The sequence below is a fragment of the Brachyhypopomus gauderio genome, chromosome 15, assembly GCF_052324685.1.
Source record: "Brachyhypopomus gauderio isolate BG-103 chromosome 15, BGAUD_0.2, whole genome shotgun sequence".
NCBI lineage: Eukaryota > Metazoa > Chordata > Actinopteri > Gymnotiformes > Hypopomidae > Brachyhypopomus > Brachyhypopomus gauderio.
Window position 1 is genome coordinate 20,894,139 of NC_135225.1, and position 19,464 is coordinate 20,913,602.

The following is a 19,464-nucleotide window of genomic DNA, read 5'->3' on the forward strand; positions in this document are numbered from 1 at the left end:
GGACGGCAATACGGGCCTTTCTCTGTGTGTAAAATCTCGAGTGCTTCCAGTAACAGGTGTGTCCACTGACAAGGACTGGTCATTTGTCATGTTTGAAAAGAAGGGGCTCCACTTATCAGAGCTGTCTTTTCGGCTGCGGCTGCAAGAAAATTATCCAGCAGCACAAGTGCCCCCACCCAAAGCCCACTCCCCAACCCCACCCACGAGTTAAGGGTTGGCAGGCTGCTCTACTATGTATCAGTGGATGCATGTACACCATTTAACCTCCTTACTGAAGGTTCAAAAGACATATCTGAAAGCCGACGAAACACCACAGAAGACTTCTCCAGCATTATTCGCACAAGAGTTGATTCTGAAAGCATTAATATTAAGTCACTTGATTAACAATACTTAGTTACTGATTTGTTCAGTTGAATCTGATTTTTCAAGATTACCAGACACTCGTAAGACATCTGAGCTCTGTCTCAAATCAAGATAACAATTTATGTGACTAAAATGGGCTTCACTCTCAACATTCTTGCCGAAAAAAATAACTATTAAAACGCATGGCTAAACACATTATAATCGCAGGCTCTCTAAGTTTCAACATGTGCGAGAGATACTCTGAAAGGAATTTAAAGTTTACTAAGATGAGAATTAAACAGGTATTACAATAAACAAATCTTGTCACGGTGTCGTTCTAGCGCGACAGTGAAAATGGTTAATGAAGCTCCAGCAGGGAATGATTTTATTCACCACCAAATCGTGATTACACGAAACAAAGAGCGAGAAAAACACAGAGAGCGTCTAATTTACCCGTAAGAAAATTTATATGAAGACTCACGATTCTGTATTTGCAGTTTTGAAAGGAAAATCGTAATTCGGTGCAAACTTAAACGACACACATTCCACCTACAACAACAGGTGATTGCATGATTTGTAAATACACAGACTTGAACTTAAATGCCATAAAATCTCGACATGCACCTAAAACTAACAAGAATAGTCGGCCTATACGAGAAAAAAAAAACGATCAGATGACGTGGTCTCTCGGAGTGCATCCACGCAGTGTTTTGAAATCGTGTTGCATTCTGAAATGGGTTTGCGGTTATGAAAAAAAAGAGTGTGACATAAGGATTCAGTTCAACGTGGCCGCGGCATATATATTTATGGCATAGCCTACTACTTTCCTCACAGAAGTACCGATTATCATTGGCAATGTGAAATATTCTAGTTCAACGAAAATTGTAAATTACATTTCAAAGTAAGAATAACATAATATTAAGTCCCTTAATTTTTCGAACTGGAAAAGAAGTTTCATAATTCTCGGTCCATCTGTCTGGCCCGTCTAGTCCCTGTAACAGGGAGTAAAGACAGCGCCCTATTCAGACGTTCAACATCTTCCAGTTACTAAAATAAAAAGAACTTGAGCTTCTAACCGAAAAGTTGCAAAGGGGTTTTTAATCCATTGCCTCATTTACATGTCCCAAGAATGGGACCCTGCATGTATAATCTCCTGCATTTAGGATCCTGTAATCTGCACGCGCTCTCTGATGTTTTTTTCCTGCATTCCCATATGAACAATTAACTTGTAATCTCCACAAACATACATTCAGCTGTTCCCTGTCTGATCAGTGTGAAAGGACCCAGGAGACTGGCTTCGTCTCCCACACGGTCCAGTGCAGTTTGATGTTTGATGCTCTACTTTCCGTATGACCTATTCACTATAGGAGTAAATATTCAATTAAATATTTTAACTGATGTATTTCAAAAGTTCACAGTTTCGATATGAATCAACTCTCCAAATGTAGATCTTATATTTTAAACTATATTACAATAGCTCATACTGTCATGATGAAGATGCAGGTGGTAAATATGGTACTATTGTGGTGGTATTGTTTAGAATAATAATAACAGTGACAACAACAACAATAATAATCAGTATCATTATTATTATCGCCGTTATTATTGTTATTATTATTAATAATATAATTGATGTTATAACAATAGCAGCAATATATTATTATTAAGAACTATTATTATCGTTTTAATAATAATACATATTGAATACATATTTACTTTTTAAAAAACCATTCGTTAGGATTGTTATTGTTATTATTATTATTATTACTTAGAAGAGGAAGAAGAACAACAACAACAACAACAATGTAGGTTTAGTTCGCATTATTATGGGTAGGCAAACTTTTTCAGGTTTACTTGTTTAAACAAATAATAAACGTTTAAAATTGCTTAATAAACGTTTACTGAGGTCTTAGGCTAAGTTTGCTGAGCGTATAGTCTCTGAAATTTTCCCCAGACTAAAGGCAGTGTTTTAATTTTTGTTTTTAGCCAGACTAAGATGGAACATTTGCATGAGAATATGGGCCCAGGGTTAGATTTTTAGATGTCGGATAACTATACTTACAATTACGCTGTTTCTTGTTAATATTATGTATCATGCCTATAAATAAGTTATTTCTTCGTTCAGTGCACATTGTTTTAACTTTCAATCAATTGTTTTAACTTTTTTTCTTCGATTGTATGGACGTTCTGTGGATCCGATCTGTTCTTGTTTTGTGTAAAAAGAAACAGTGAGGTAAAACGTTATAGGAAAAATACTGTGTATTGTTAACCATTATTACCTTATTATTGAACACTATTTAAACTCTGCATTCAGTTTAAATATTTAAGTAGATGTAGGCCTATCTTTAAGTATATTTGGCCTAACCGATAATTAGCTAACCTATTCAAACTACTGTGACGAGACTGGTAAACGATCATTTGTTAACCAGAAAACCAGTTTAGTTTCTAAATGTCTTCAAAATGTGAGCTATATAAAGGCTAATTTGAATACTTTTTGGTTACAAGACGTTTGTTGTCAATTAACCTTTCCCAAAAGGCTAATCAAGTAGCATCATTGCAAATCACAAATCACAGAACAGTGTATTTTTACTCTAATGGTTTTATTGAAATTTCATCCAGAATCACTGATCAATAATAAATATCTCATTTACCATCAAGAATGTACAAAAATAAAGACGGCGGTAGTCTCTGGAAAAAGAAAACATTTTCCGTAAAAGAAGCATGGTTAGAAACTGCTTCAGCCTGATGTCATGCTCAAGAACTTCAATTAAAGACACGAATGCATACAGAATAACGTCACGTAGAATTCAACTATTTTCATACTTCAATGAAATCCAATAAATGAAATCTTCGAAAAACGTATATCACTTTTTCAAACTACACAGTCGACAAGTTTTCAATTTGAGTGAAAACTCAACAATCCTTGTTACAAGGAACGCATGGCATTCTTCATATGACTCCCTTTGCGAAAAGATACAGACGCATGCAACTCCCTCCAGCTTGACGTTCAACACGTGCACCCTTGTGGCGCGCGCGCTCCAAGCGCGTGACGTGCCGCCTAACGTTAGGCGATAGAACGTTCTCCGGCGAACGCGCGCAGTCTTCTTGCCCTCATATTATTTACAGGGGTTTAAGTATAAGCTACGCATATGTCAAATAACCATAAAGTAGTTACCTTTCAATGCTTTTGGTCATTTGACGAGATCCTTGTTACAAGGAGGGAATTCTGATATCGTGAGGGGGGGAAAAACAAATAAACAGACAAAGATATCATGCAAGTTCTCTTGAGTCCAGCCCATAAACAATTTACACGATGACAACTGTCACCATAGTCCTGTGAGTGCACCATTACTTCATGACGTCCTTGTTCTCGGAGGAAAGTCTCGTCAGTCCCGTTGAAGTGATGGGGACGTGTGGTGGTGGTGGAGGCACCTGGCAGATGGTGCACGGGCACGGCAACCCCGACCAGTGCTGAAAACCACTGCCGAGTTGGAGTGGAGGCGTAGGGGCGGTTTTCATTAAGGAGTGGGGCGCCCTGATGGAGGTAAGTCCAGGTAGCGTGCTGGATAAGGTGGAGGGCGTGGACGAGGACAGCGCGCCCCCGAGCAGCGGGTGCACCTGGTGTGTGGGACTGGCCGCGTGCGCGCCGGTGTGGCTGACCGTTCCGCAGTGAAAGGCGGAGTGATGTCCGCCGTAAATCTCTCCCACCAGCCTCTTCATCTCGTCCAGGGAGCTGGTCAGCATGAGGATGTAGTTTCTCGCCAGCAGAAGGGTGGCGATCTTGGACAACTTCCTCACGGAGGGTCCGTGCGCGTACGGCATCACCTCGCGGAGCCCGTCCATCGCCAGGTTCAGGTCGTGCATCCGCTTTCGTTCTCTCCCGTTGATCTTCAAGCGCAGCTGCTGGATCTCCTCCTCGGTGACTTGCTTCTTGAGTTTGTATTTGCTGCCGACGGGTGTCTTCTCCCCGTTCCTGGAGATGTGCTCGCTCGTCATCTTCTGGGCGAGCTCGTTCTGTGTGGAGGACACGGAACCGACCCGTCCGTCTGGTAGGTGGTTTCGGAGGTACATCCCATCCATATCTGGCGAGGAAGCCCTGCTTGAGCTGGAGTCTGAATTCATTTTATCACTTCCGATGGGTAGGAGGTTGTCTCTTACCCTGCCTCACTCACTCCGGCTTGATCACCTGATTCTTTGGAGCCTGTCCTTTATTCTTTCAGTAAGTTTTGTTATTAGCCGAAACAGGGACCGTGTGGCCCGGCTTATTTGGTTCCGGGGTTGCACATGGTGATATGTGGCGAGGTATCACAGGATTGCGTATTTATAGCGCTGACGGAGCCCGGACAAAAGGAGCCCCCCCATTCATAACGGCCTTGTTAGGATGACGTGCCCATTATCTAGGGCGCTGCGCTTTGACTGTCCCATCGACCAAAGGAGTATCTATTCATATTCATTGTAGTGCCACCATGGGGGAACACTCCAGTCTTGATCCTGTGAAACCAAGGCAACTTGAAAATGCTCCACAACACTTTAAAAATGATACTGGGTCAGTTTTGTCAACTCACTTCACAACGTATCTTGTGTTATGAAGGCTCTGATACACTGACCAGGTTATGTAAAATCTTTTCCTGTTTTAATTAATGTTTTTAGTATTTTTCATACATAAAGAACTGTGAAATTAATCTAACATATATCTAACTAATACTAGCTATTATAAATACTAAATGATTATTGATTTTTTTTTATTTAATAATTTTTTTTTCCATTTTAGCAATTATACTGTGATACCGTTATTCGTCCTGTTCTATTAAACGGTTTATTAAAATACTGAAGCCGTGTATGTGACAGAATTCAGTTAAACTCACCTGTATTATCTTTGCATTTTCAGAAGACTCATTCGTGAGCTATTGTGTTTTTGAGCGACGGGTTTAATTTTCTTTTAAAAGTCGATGCCTACCTGTAAAAGTTGGCAGCTTGGGTATGTAGTAGCAGATTGCTTGTTTCATATAGGCCTAATTTAATAGTTTTCTAATTAGAACTTGAGTTAATCCACCTCAGTTATTTTTATTTTTTGTACACAAGCAATTTAAGGTCGAGCAACGCAAATAAATTTTCCTCGGTTTTTTCATCTGCCTATTCAGCGATACTCATTTAGGCCAACTTTCCGCCCACGAATGAGTGACCGCGTAATCGCAGCACGCAGGGAAATATAGGACGGTGGCGACGCTATTACACGTCACCCTGTTTTACCCATGACCTGAATATCGCTGAAAAATTATTAAAATCAATATATATATACTTATATTGTATTTTTAGTATTTTTATATATTTTTTTAAAGAACACTGTTTTTTTTACTTGAACCTGGATGTATTTCAAATGAACAACTAGACTAGTTTATAAACCGGTTCAATAAGATTGAATCATTTATATGATAACTAGAACATCAAATTAACCAAACTCTTGGTGATTTAGACAAGGTAGAAATTGATGATTTCTTCATTAATCTAGTACTGTGAGCACACACACGCGCGCACGCACACACACACACACACACACACACACACACACACACACACACACACACACACACACACACACACACACACACACAAATCAGTCATACTCTTTTTGGTGTTCCACAGCAATAAAATCCCCTCAAAAAAAAGTGAAAATGTGTATTCAGAGTGCCATTGTAGAAGCAGCAATGCCAGCGTTCCTCATGAAGGCGCTGCGATGCACAGAGGAACGCTGGACTTCTTTGCTCTCTCTTGGTGGCATTTGAAAGTGTAAAGCTTTGAATACCAATTGCTTGAACTGGACATATGTGAATCCCCTTTAATCCTAGTAATCCTGTCCCCAAGTGTTTCTTTGTCTGTGGGGGCGACCACATAGATCTAAGTGAAAGTGTTCCTAATCCGGCCAATGTGGAAAAATGTCTCAGTGTGTGAGGAGAGGCAGAAGGGACAGCCTAGGGGCTCGGAGAAGAGGGTGTGGGCTGAGGTGATCATTACATGGATGTAGATTGGCGGGGGTGTCATCTACTCACTGCTGCTCTGAGAAGGAAACCCAAACAGCAGGACGACCTCCTTCATGCACACACACGCACACACTCCCACCCTCCTGCCGTCTGTTGGGCCCACACGGCTCTATCTGTAGCACCGGGCCAGTGGCCCAAATGTACGGGTGTTTTCAAGCTTCTCCTTAGTCAGCGACACAGTCCCAGCAGGTAGCTTCTAATGTGGCCGATCCATTCTAAAGACTCCGGCTTTTCCATTATCCCGGCACTGCGCGCTCCACCTCTTCCCCACGCTCCCGACTCCTTCAAAACAGACGTTTAGCTTAAATCCATGCGGTTGGTCTGCCTAGCACTGTGGTTAGGCCAAAGAATCTTTTGGGCGAAAGAGGCAGGGTTACCTATGTAGTTACTCAGAGACATTTGAGTAAGTTAATATCCTTTGGGAATGGACAAACTGTTTACATTTCAGTCAGTTCACACAGCACCTATATAGTAAATCAGAAACAAATGAACAAGGCAATTAATACAAATGTGCTTGCAATGCACATCCATCCATAAAAAACACACACACACACACACACACACACACACATACATGTATATATATATATATATATATATATATATATATATATATATATATATATATATATATATATATATATATATATATACCAAGTCTAAGGGAAACTTGCTGGGGGAGCATGAGGGGGCATGGGCCAGCCTGTGGCCCTCCCTGAGAATCTTTACCCAGGCATAGTGCTCTCAGACAAAGGGCAGCGTGTCAGAGGGCAGGATTACACCGGCGTGGATTAGAGATAATTTACTGCTCACCCAAGGTAGAGCAGCACTCACTGCACTTAGTTAGGGTATGGCCCTGCTTACGAGAGACACCGCAGTGAAACGTTCCTGCGTGTGTGACTCTCTGGACTCTGTGACTTCCTTTTCTTTGATTTAAAGGGACTGTTTAGCTGTTTCTTTTTTCAGGCATGTTGTTGTTTATGTCAACACAACACAAACAAAATGTTTGCAAATTCTGTCTGGCAATTTGAATGCAATTCCAAAAATCTTCAGTTTCAGAGTGCTGCTCCAGTCAAACTATATGTATTCTTACTATCCTGTGAGATATAAAGACATACATCCATATGTTAATCAGTCAAAGACAATGAATTTCATTCTCAGACCAAACTACAGCTGAACTATTAAAGTATTTAAGAATTGTAACAATGCGATAAGTTTTGGCATGGGGTTTGTGTCCACGTAACACAGACTCTGATCTTTCTGTTACTGACTTTCAGTTTGATACAACTTAGGTCAGGACATGTGCAGTGAGATAAGAGTAGTCATATTAAATTTTTTATCACAATAATCACTTGTTTTTTTATGACTTTTATAACTTTACATATTTCATTAAAGTGTTACAAAGAGTTTGTCAGAGTACCACGTTAACGCTGACAAAAAGTATATTTCGGTAAAAGTTTGAGCCTTATGATTCTATACTCTGCTATGATAAGTAAACAAATCTTCAGATCAGTGGATCATTGTGATCAAAAAACAAAAGAAACTTGCTCATTAAAACGCTCATAAGGGACACTACAATGAAATTGTGTTTGTTAATGAATATTTTGAGGGTTGTTTTCTTGAAAGAAGACATTTGCATTAATTAGGCAAAAAAAAAAGAAATTTACATTTCAGTGTGAAACTGGCACCTTTATGTTCTTCCTTAAACAGAAAAGTTCTGAAGTCATTTGAGCTGCCAGTTATCTTGCCAGTGAAACTGAGTGTTCTGTATTTCAAAGCTGTCATTGGGCATTTCATGCGCACCATGGAAGACAGAAGGCAACGGTAGAGAAGCAAATCGTCCACACTGTCAGCTACTACCACAGCAAGGCCCTAAAGAAACTCCCACAAGAAAGACTCGAATCCTTTGTATCAGAAGAACTGGCACGGCGCACGAAATCGTATCAACACGTGTAATATCACGGCGACTTTCTCTCTCTCTCGGCTCCCTGCGAACAAGCTGGCGGCTTTGCACTCGGGCTTCCTCGTGGCGTTAACGGCACTGCTAGCGCAAGTCTGCCAGATGGTTGGGAGGTCCCAGGCTGCGTTTGCAGAGGTCTGCACCTCGCAGCCAGGCTCCTTCTCTCCGCCTGTCCGCCACGTCGGTGGGGGCGGGCCCGCGGAGCAAGACCTGCCCTCGCCCGCCTCGTTTTAACTGTCCCTTTCAGCAGCCACAATCAGTCAGCTCCTTTTAGGTGCCTTTCAGGCTCCGTTTCGGCTTGGTAGCCCCCCATTCTGCTTTGAATGTCGCCCGGTGTCTGGTGCGCCCCCCTTCCAATGGGTGCACATGACCAGAAAATGAAGGGTTGCATCAGGCCTCGGCAAGATTCGGAGCGGGGGAGAAGGGATTAATATGTAAGCTTTGCGGGCTGAGCCGGACCCAGGGGAGGGCGCTTTGTGCCAAGGCAGGGTTACATGTAAGCAGGGAGGGGCCAGACCCTTCTGCGCTTTCACGCCTGTGCGTCCCGAGAAGCGCCTGCTCAACCCATTGTGTGAGTCAATCTGAGGGAGGTTGTTTCATTAATTACACATTAGCCATTGGGCTGCGAGGTGGGAGGTAAGGCAGAGTGAGTAAGAACTTACAGGAGGCCAGAGAGACAGAGAGAGGGAGACAGAGAGAGACAGAGTGAGAAAGAGAGAGAGAGAGAGAGTAAAGTAAGAAGAATATATAAAAAAACATCATGATCTTTACCAAAGGACTTTCAAGAGCGTGCGCAGCTGTCTGGGGGGTGAGAGAAGCATCAACTCTCCTTTCTCCTCTGGCTCCGTTTTTTTTTTTACCCCACACCTCTTGTTCTGCATGCTGTGGCCCTTGCATTGCCTCACCACAAGTGCCCTCGTAAGCCTGATTGTCCTGAGCCATTGTCCGAGGTACTCGGCTGGACCGGACACACCAGCTCGACGAAGCGGAAAGGCTCCCTCGCCGCCCTACCTGACACTGGGCTCTCAAACCGCCACGTCTCAGCGGTTGGAGCGGAAAAGGGGCCTGGACTTGTAGCCGGAGAGGGTGCTTCAGACGTCTGCACATTGTGCCCATTCTCCCCCAGGCTCACTGCCACCAGATATGTCAACGGCCTTGATCGCTCCCATTGAGCTCAGGCCCTCCCCCTCCAGCCCCCTGGTGACCCAGTAAAACCAGTGGGAGGATCGCAACTTTACCATGACCTGTCGAAATGTGGCTGTCCTATTGCATCCTATTAGGACACCCCTCCCTTACAGAGCTAAAGGCTGGAAGAGAAGTCAGGGAGATTTCATACCCCTTAATGCATTGTTCTTTTACCAGCCTGGCCTCGCTAACAAGTCATAAGTATACCTACCCTAGTCCTATCTCTTAACCACGTAGCTTTTCTTCTACATTTTCTCATTAATCTATGAATCTGCTATTATGAGATCCTAGTCTTTAAATCTTTAAACTCTTTAAATTATTGTTTTCTTTTTTTATTTCATAAACAAGGACATATGAAAGGGTACAAATGGTTAAAGGTGCATTTAATCTAAAATGGTCCAAAATTGCTAAAAATGAACAAAAACTACTAAGGCCCAAATAGAATTATGTCAAGGTCATTTTTATCCTTATATCCCCTAATCATTGGTAACCAATATAACCTGAGTTTTCTGTACAGAACATTTCTTCAGTTTAAGTGTCAATAGGAACTTCAGCAGTGTGGAAGAGACAACATCATGTTTGCAGGCCTCAATACACTGGCACCACCACTCTGTGTTTTATTGTCAATGCTTCCCCTTTTGACACATTACATCTTCTCCAAAAAAGTTTATTTCTTGAAAATGCCCAGAAGTGCTTACAAAGTAAATAAACTTAACACACACAGAGGCAACTCAGGTTGGTGACTAACTGCAATTCCATGTCATATTTTGTCCATTTTACTAAGGAGGTTTTACATTAGGAGTGCCATCGCCAACTGTCAGTGTGTGGCACACAAGGAAGGCTCTGAGAATACTATGTAAAATGAACACAAACCATGAGCACACAGATACAAACACACAGTGCTCTCCCAATAAGCTCACCAACCCACCACACCAACTTCTCAGCCCCTTCCCCAGGGAGGCACGATATACCTCATTAGCACTCACTAGTCAAGAGCCATTAGCTCTTCAGGTAGAGCAGTCAGTGACAGAGTAGAGTTTACCGCAGTTAAACTAACATTTATCTAATTACTGATAGAGCAAGCACACAGCAGCTTTGTTCTGCCTGACTGCTGAAATGCATACAAAGATACAGTGACTCACACACACACACACACACACACACACACACACACACACACACACACACACACACACACACACACACACACACACACACACACACACACACAAAGACACACACACAAAGACACACACAGAGAGAAAGAAAGCGAGAGAGAGAGAGAGACTGTAGCTACTGTGCTATTGTAGCTAAAGAATGCAAAATATTCACCCAAAACTCCTAGTTGCTAAAAAAATAGTTTTTTGTTAAATAAACAGAAAGACACACAAACAAACAAACAGATAAGTGAGACAAAATGTCTCCACAACATCACCAAATTTTATGGATTTCCTGTTATCGAAGCAATACTCAGCTGTGCAAGTCCTTACAACTCACCAACATGCCACACACACTTTTACTTGATTGACTGATTTGAAATTATTGGACTTAAAACATAGTGAAGTATAGTGTGAAAGGCACGTCTCCTCCGCCCTAATTTTGTCATCTCCTGGAAATCCAACAATATGAGAGACAGAAGTTGTGGACTAAAGCAAAAGAAAGGAAAGCCATGCGCCTCCTTCACAAACACCTACAACAGGCTCTAGAAGTGGCCCAGAGCATTTAAAGTAGCAATGCAAAAAGAAGCAAAACACAAGAACAGAATGATACATAGATGCCTTTGCGTTTATAATAGGCTTTTCCTCAAACCAGAAAAGCAGATCTCCGAAAGTCTAAAAAGAGGACGTTGACGGACATTTTAGAAGCATCCACACAGACGATGAGCAGATACTGGTCCCTGCTGCCTTCCACCAGGTCTCACCCCCACAGCGCCAATATGAGCGCTCACCAAACTGAGGTGAAAGGGGCAGTGGGAAGGCAGAAGTGGCACGTGTGCCAGGCCCTAACAGTGTTTATATTGTGTCTACAATAATGCCCTGGATGTTCTGAAATTCCTCTGCAGAAACATAATGGTTGCCTGGGAAAAGAACGTTATCCCCAAAGCAGTGTTAATCAGAAAAAAATTCATCCACCATCAAAGAGTTTTGCCAAACAAACCTTTTGAAGGCGTGATATTTTTCAGTATGTTGGCACAAAGACGACTGAAACACTATTATATACATCCTTGCAAAAAAATCCATCAGTCCAAAAAATTGGCATTGCGGGCTTCTCAACTTGAACATACAAGCATATTATGACTAGAAATGAAAGAAGGATACAACCTGCATGTCTTGTTCGTCTACTTTGCCATTGTCTATGGGTCAGTTCCTCATTACTTAATGTGGACTGTCTTTGAATTTTCTGGTGCTTGCAACAATAGTAAATGTGGTAAAAAACTTTTTGCAATTTTCCAATCTGCAATTTCCTCTCACATCAACAGACTTCACCACAGCTTGAAGTAGTAATTATGGCTGGGTGCACTTTCTTCCCATTGGCCTTTACTATGGCATTAGAGCTCCTAATCAGAGCCTCAAAGTGGGCTGTGGGAGGGAATATGCTGCAGTTTGGTCATCATTTACCATCAATATGAGCCTATATGGATTATACAATAACAATGATGACAATGGTGGCCTTCACCCAGAGACTTCTGGAGATGCTTCAACAATACAGGCGAGGATGAGGATCCAGCCCTACATGTGTATAAACATTTCCACTGCCAAAGAACAAGGTGAATAAAAGATTTCATAATGATGTAACACCTGTTCCAGCTGTTTGTGGAATTACTGGTAAAAAATCTGGACTAATAATAAGCTCAAGCACACAGAGTTACTCAACACAAAATGAAACAGGTTGGTATACTCTTAAGACTCACATGGTCTTTAATGGTGTATGGAATCCCCATCAACAAAGTGGGAAAACTACAAAGAGCACACATGAACACATGTGAGACAAGAGCTTGGACTTCCATGATTCCATGATAAAGTCCTTGTTGGACTGTGCAGGAACTAGAATCAGAATGGCAAATTTAAAGTCTGGTGGAAGAAGGCAAAGTCGATCATTTCCCTCACTGAATCAGAAGATACCGTTACAGTTCACCATGTGGCAATGTCACAGTCTAAGTCAAAGTCAAAGTCAAATTTTTTTATATAGCGCTTTTTACAACACATGTTGTCACAAAGCAGCTTTACTATTGTATGGTTCCAGATCCCTAATGACCAAGACAGAAGTGACAGTGGCAAGGAAAAACTCCCGAAGATGGTGGGGATTAGGAAGAACCTGCTACCTGCGTGCTACCTGCGTGTGGAAGAACCAGCTACCTGCGTGTGTCAATCCCTAGACGTCAGATTGGCTACCATGTATGTCAATCAATAGACAACCGTCAGTGCAGATGGACAATAGCCTGTCATTCATCCACTACTTTTTAATGTCATGCGATCTACCCACATTCCTTCACGGTCGCGATCGACGTAATGGGCACCCCTGCCCTAGTCCTTCCGGAGCTACAGGTGGATCAATGTTTCTCAAACCCGGTAAAATATCAGTGAGCGCCGCTATGGTAGTAGGTGTTATAGTTCGTTTATTTGGGTAGCGGGGTGGCCGATGAATACCGTTGTTCAAACTCAGCTCGTACGTTATGAGTCTGTGGTGAGGAATGGCATCACAGTACTGCTAAACCGGATATGTTAATACCAAACAATAAGACCAATAGAGTCCACGATTCCTCGCCACCAGAGGTCCTCATCTTGTCCCACGTGACCACATCATCCATCCATCTCATTATTGGCCCTATATCAACCATTCCCACAGAACATTCAGTGTGAAGTATTGCATCGACTCCTGTGTGTACATACCGAGTGTTTCTCCTCCTTACCTGCGTTATCTTTCGTGTTTTGACCTTTTCGATCTTTTGAGTGTTTCTGGATTTACCCTCCCGTCTTGCTCTCCTGCGCCTCTGCCCGGTTTCCTGTCCTCTGGTATTGATCTTGGACTGTTAATCTGGATCACCCTCTCGCCATTTCCCCATAAATCCCATGCTCAAGGATCTTTCACATGCCTCTGTGTTTGATTCATCACATGAAGTATCACTACAATTATACGTAGGACCCACTACATTCTAAGCGATACCCATAGGCCCTTTTCACAACAAAGCGGAAATACGTCACCGCATTTACTGTGTATTTACTACATCCCTGTCATCGCTGCTGAGAATTTTAAAGACGTTTCCAGGATCATTGGAGTACATTCAATAACGAAGGGTTCCAAGTTGAATAGAGGCTACAAATTGTTTGTTGAAGAATTAATTCACTCATACCAGGGTAAGGTGACACCAGCTAACACTAGCTAGGTATCTAACTAACTATTATTTAACGTATAGCTAGTTCCATTAGTCATCCTATGGAGTGGTAAAACAGTCTATATTATTATGACATATATTATAATTAGTGGTGGGCCGTTAACGGCGTTAACGCCGATAACGGCCCACCACTAATTAAATTGAACTCGCTTGCAGACCGTTTTTATCTGTATATATATATATATATATATAAAATGGTGGACCAGGGTTGTGGTAAATTGTAATTAACATAAACAACCATGTCATTTTATTGGTTGATGATAAATTTGATACAGTAAAAATGAGATTTTCAAAAGATTTCAACTTGAAGGCTGATCTTTGAGAGTCGCCTATATCAGAGTCCTATAGTGTTGCGCAGTAGCGAACCATGACCATTGAACCTGGGCCCGCTCCCCCCCCCCAAAAAAATTAATTGTTTCCTCTCCTAATCTTCTAATTAACTGCAATAAAGAAAAAAAACTGAGATGACAGTACAGCTTTAGAAACGCTATAAACAATAATATCTGTACTAGATAACTTCTTAAGCAAAATAAGGCTCCAACAAAATAAGGTTCACAGCTCCGTGTTCCTCGGAAGTGGAATATGTAAACAACGTGCATGAGGCATCAAAGGAATGAATCGAAACTAGCTATCGGTGGTACGCTAACGTCAGCTAGCGTCGCCACAGCGGGCGGAAATTATCATACAGTTAAGCCCGCCCACTAAGAGGGAAGATATGATTGGTCAATTTTACTGTCATTTGAAACTGGTATTGCGCTGAATTATAACTGCCAGATCCTCTGTAAACGAACAGCGGGCATCACAGTCCTGATAGGGACTTAAACTCTCATCTTCCAACACAGATTGAATAGACACGGTTGAATAATTTATTTGCTTATATTTTTGTAATTGTTTAGATGTCGATTGTCAAACTGTAAGTAGAAAAATAAAATTGGATAAATTGTATTATATATATTTATGTTTTAAGAATATTTTTAGGCCCTCTGAGAGGGTGTAGAGGGCCCTGACGGTTCCCCACTGTGTCACGTTGAGGACCCCGGCCCCTCCCTTTTGGGCGTGTGTCAACGTTGTCCACGTGCTTTGTCTGCGTCAGTGAACTCTGTGGTGAGGGCTATGTCGTGTGAATAATGTGTCTCACCTGTGAATCGTCTCGTAATCACGTAGGGCTAATGTGGTTTGTCTATTTAATGTGCGCTCGCGCAGTGTCCTGTGCTCGTCGTTGTCTATGTCTGCACGTTGTGCTGAATGTGTTAGTGTTTATCGTGCGCTATTGCGCAATACACGTCTTTATTAAACGTGACGTTTGCTGCCATCGAGGGATTCTGTGTCTCGTCCTTCGCGCTGCACCCACCGTCACACACTGGTGTTGCGACACCACCTCCGCGACCATTTGGACGGGGGTTATGAACATATCTATAGCCAGAGGGAGAAGCTTTGTTTAGGGCCATATAGTTGTCTGGTCAGGTCCAGGTTTCCGTCAAGCAAAGCATGCATAGATTATGATCGGTAATAATTTCATTAGTGCTTTAGATGACAGGAATATATATATTTAGCAATCCTAATTTCAGATTTAAATGATTCTCAGCAGCAGCGTTACTGAAATTAACATTGTTTACAGTTTTTTTTCAACTGTTTACACACTAAATCTTTTCTTCTCACACAATTTTCTAAACATGCCCTTCAAACACCATAACCCCACACCAAATCTGCAAAACCATACACTAACTCTCAGTGTCTGACTCAGTTTTCAATTTCCAAACACACATTTTGCAAAACTCTACACATAAGTTTCTACCTAACACACAAAGATCAAACAGGAAGTTACTTGATTTCATCTTTCAAACACAACCTATCTAAATGCCACACTAAATCACCAGTGCTTCAATCCCACTCCTCATATGTGTAAGCACTCATTACTTTATTGAACACCAACCAATCATTGGCTAAGTATAGGCCTATAAATAGGTCAAATGTCAAGATGTCTGTTTTGAACCATGAATCCATGAGATCCAGCACCACATAGTCAACGATGCAACTGTTTTCCATAACATGGACACACTAAGCTTGTCCACTGTCCATTGTGTCCTGCAGAATAATCACTTACATATGAAGCAGCTATACAGGGTCCTATTTGAAAGGAACAGCATCAGAGTGAAGAACCTGCATCATGACTTTGTGAATGTATGTATGCAAAACTAATTCCAGTATATTAGACTTGCACATATCAAGATTTTTGGGTTGTGCACATGTGTGCAAATATATATTCTTGTCTCTTACAGAGAATTTTGGAGATGGATGCAGATGCAAATGTCCACCATGAGTATATTTATATAGATGAGGTGGACTTGAACCTCACTAAGACCAGGAGAAGGGGGAGAAATGTCATTGGTCAAAGGGTCATTGTGAATGTCCCAGGACAATGTGGGGGAAACATTACAATGTGTGCTGCCATTACCAATAATGGTGTCCTTCATCACCATGCAACACTTGGTCCTTACAACACTGCTCACATCATATCTTTTCTGGATGCAATTCTCAATATTCTTGTCCAAGGTCGGCAGAATCTAGATCAACAAAGTTTTGTGTTCATATGGGACAATGTCAGTTTTCATCTGGCACATCTGGTCCAGAACTGGTTTGTGACCCATCCTCACTTCTCTGTTCTGTACCTGCCTCCATATTCACCTTTTCTCATTCCAATTGAGGAGTTCTTCTCCACCTGGCGCTGGCGGGTAGATGATCGTCGTCCTCATGCTCATATTCCACTTCTTGAGGCGATGGAGGAAGCGTGTGGTGACATTGATGCTGCCTCTATTCAAGGATGGATGCGCCACACAAGGAGGTTCTTCCCTCAGTGTTTAGCAAGAGAGGACATACAGTAGCCCATACCCTCACCACACTCAACCCTCCAGCCCATACCCTCACCACAGACCAGCCCATACCCTCACCACAGACAACACCCCCCAACCCATACCCTCACCACAGACCAGCCCATACCCTCACCACAGACCAGCCCATACCCTCACCACAGACCAGCCCATACCCTCACCACAGACAACACCCCCCAACCCATACCCTCACCACAGACCAGCCCATACCCTCACCACAGACCAGCCCATACCCTCACCACAGACAACACCCCCCAACCCATACCCTCACCACAGCCAACACCCCCCAGCCCATACCCTCACCACAGACCAGCCCATACCCTCACCACAGACCAGCCCATACCCTCACCACAGACAACACCCCCCAGCCCATACCCTCACCACAGACAACACCCCCCAACCCATACCCTCACCACAGCCAACACCCCCCAGCCCATACCCTCACCACAGCCAACACCCCCCAGCCCATACCCTCACCACAGACCAGCCCATACCCTTACCACAGACCAGCTCATACCCTCACCACAGTCAACACCCCCCAGCCCATACCCTCACCACAGCCAACACCCCCCATACCCTCACCACAGTCAACACCCCCAGCCCATACCCTCACCAGAGCCAACACCCCCCATACCCTCACCACAGCCAACACCCCCCAGCCCATACCCTCACCACAGCCAACACCCCCCATACCCTCACCACAGCCAACACCCCCCAGCCCATACCCTCACCACAGCCAACACCCCCCATACCCTCACCACAGTCAACACCCCCAGCCCATACCCTCACCACAGCCAACACCCCCCATACCCTCACCACAGCCAACACCCCCCAGCCCATACCCTCACCACAGCCAACACCCCCCAGCCCATACCCTCACCACAGCCAACACCCCCCATACCCTCACCACAGCCAACACCCCCCAACCCATACCCTCACCACAGCCAACACCCCCCAACTTTTTCAGACATGTGTTTGGTGTCTGTCCAACTTCATGTGGTGGTTGGAATTTTTTTTCTGCACTGTACAAATATTGTAACAGCAGCAAATTATTTGGAAAAAATAAATATTTTGGGTTTGAAAACTGTGTTGCGAGTATTTCACCTTCTCTCTGCACTTTTGTATAACATAGAATCCCTTGAATGAAAGAAGAGCTTTAGGTTTTGATCAACAGTGTGTACATGATGAATCCAAAATGTCATATTATGACAAAGGTGTTGGCAATGTGATGTCAGTGCTTGCTTTTGAGATGTGTTTATGACATTTTAAATGTTGTGTGTCATTTTGCTGGAGATTGTTGTGTGGCATTTTGCATTTTGTGTGAGCAATTGTGAGTTTTGTGTGTAGAGTTTTGAAAAATAGACACAGATCTTGGAAAATGTGTGTAAACAGTTGAAAAAAACTGTAACACTGATTAACTTTAATGCGCAACATGGGTCAAAAGTGACCCGGCTGTTTTCATTTTCATTTTCTTTACAATAAATTCATTTAATCATTCAGCATTCAAGGTATTCCTCAATTAACTTGTTTTTGATCATCATACATCCTTAATTTATTTTTTCATTTATTACTTTATGAATAAAATACTTTTTGTATCACAACCCCTCTAATACACAACATGGATCTAAAAGGACCTGCATTTATTATCTACAGTATGTTGTGACGGGCGGGGTGTGCGAACAAAAAGGAACGATCACGCCAAGTCTCAGGGAAAAAGGATGGTTTAATGAAGTGCGCAAACCAAAAACCCCTGAATAGATTCGAATTAAGAATATAATGACCAGCGGTCCACTGGTACAAAGACAAGACATATATAGGCAAACAAACGACCCTCAGGTGAGACGGATCACGGGCTCCGCCCACCTGAGGGACGCACACGACGTCACAAAACAACAACAACAACAGCCGTTGTGGACGGAGGCGACCGGTAGGGGGCCGCCTCACCGTGACATATGTTACTTCATGTTTGGCTGAGTGTTGGTCATGTTTGGCCAAGTATGCTGTAAATATCTTGTTTTTGTTTTGCACAAATCTTAATTTTTATTTTCCTTTCTTATTTTATGAAGAAGCACAGCAAGTTTACACACATGGGTGAGACACAACCCACATGCATTTACCATTTCATAGCTCAGCACAGCTCCCATCACACAAGTATTGTTTTTTCAATTGTTCTAACATTACTTTAGAAAATATTTTGATGATCTTTGGGAAAGACAATTGTACATACTGTATTATTTTATTAGGTTTAGGTTACCTTGAGGGTGAGTACATTACTTGTAAGAAGGTCACAAGTAATTATTATTTACTAACTGTTGAACCTTGAGGAGGTCTGTGGTTCTCTAGTACAACATGGTGGGTGTTTCCATCCTCAATGTCTACACCAACTTCACCTGCACAACACCCTGGTGATATGGGTGGTGTGAATTCACCTGCACAACACCCTGGTGATATGGGTGGTGTGAATTCACCTGCACAACACCCTGGTGATATGGGTGGTGTGAATTCACCTGCACAACACCCTGGTGATATGGGTGGTGTGAATTCACCTGCACAACACCCTGGTGATATGGGTGGTGTGAATTCACCTGCACAACACCCTGGTGATATGGGTGGTGTGAATTCACCTGCACAACACCCTGGTGATATGGGTGGTGTGAA

The 19,464-nt window shown here is 42.7% G+C and overlaps 2 protein-coding genes across 6 annotated transcripts in view; both read right to left on the bottom strand.

Annotated features, from left to right (window-relative positions):
* Positions 1-19,464, bottom strand: part of LOC143476741 (uncharacterized) — a 60,442-nt gene that overhangs the window by 24,361 nt on the left and 16,617 nt on the right. The window lies entirely within an intron of this gene.
* Positions 2,966-12,719, bottom strand: olig3 (oligodendrocyte transcription factor 3). Of its 3 annotated transcripts, XM_076975432.1 has the most exons (4): positions 11,683-12,719; positions 6,758-6,844; positions 6,390-6,662; positions 2,966-4,833 (listed from the first exon to the last, which is right to left on the bottom strand). In XM_076975432.1, the coding sequence occupies exon 4, from the start codon at positions 4,462-4,464 to the stop codon at positions 3,691-3,693; it is 774 nt and encodes a 257-aa protein (XP_076831547.1). In that variant the 5' UTR covers positions 4,465-4,833; positions 6,390-6,662; positions 6,758-6,844; positions 11,683-12,719; the 3' UTR covers positions 2,966-3,690. The 3 variants fall into 3 exon arrangements, with proteins under 3 accessions (XP_076831547.1, XP_076831548.1, XP_076831546.1); XM_076975433.1 differs by lacking the exon at positions 11,683-12,719 and having other exon boundaries at positions 6,758-6,889; XM_076975431.1 differs by lacking the exon at positions 11,683-12,719 and having other exon boundaries at positions 6,390-6,838.

Coding starts and splice junctions, on each gene's coding strand:
- olig3 (XM_076975432.1), bottom strand. CDS start 4,464: ATGAATTCAGACTCCAGCTCAAGCAGGGCTTCCTCGCCAGATATGGAT.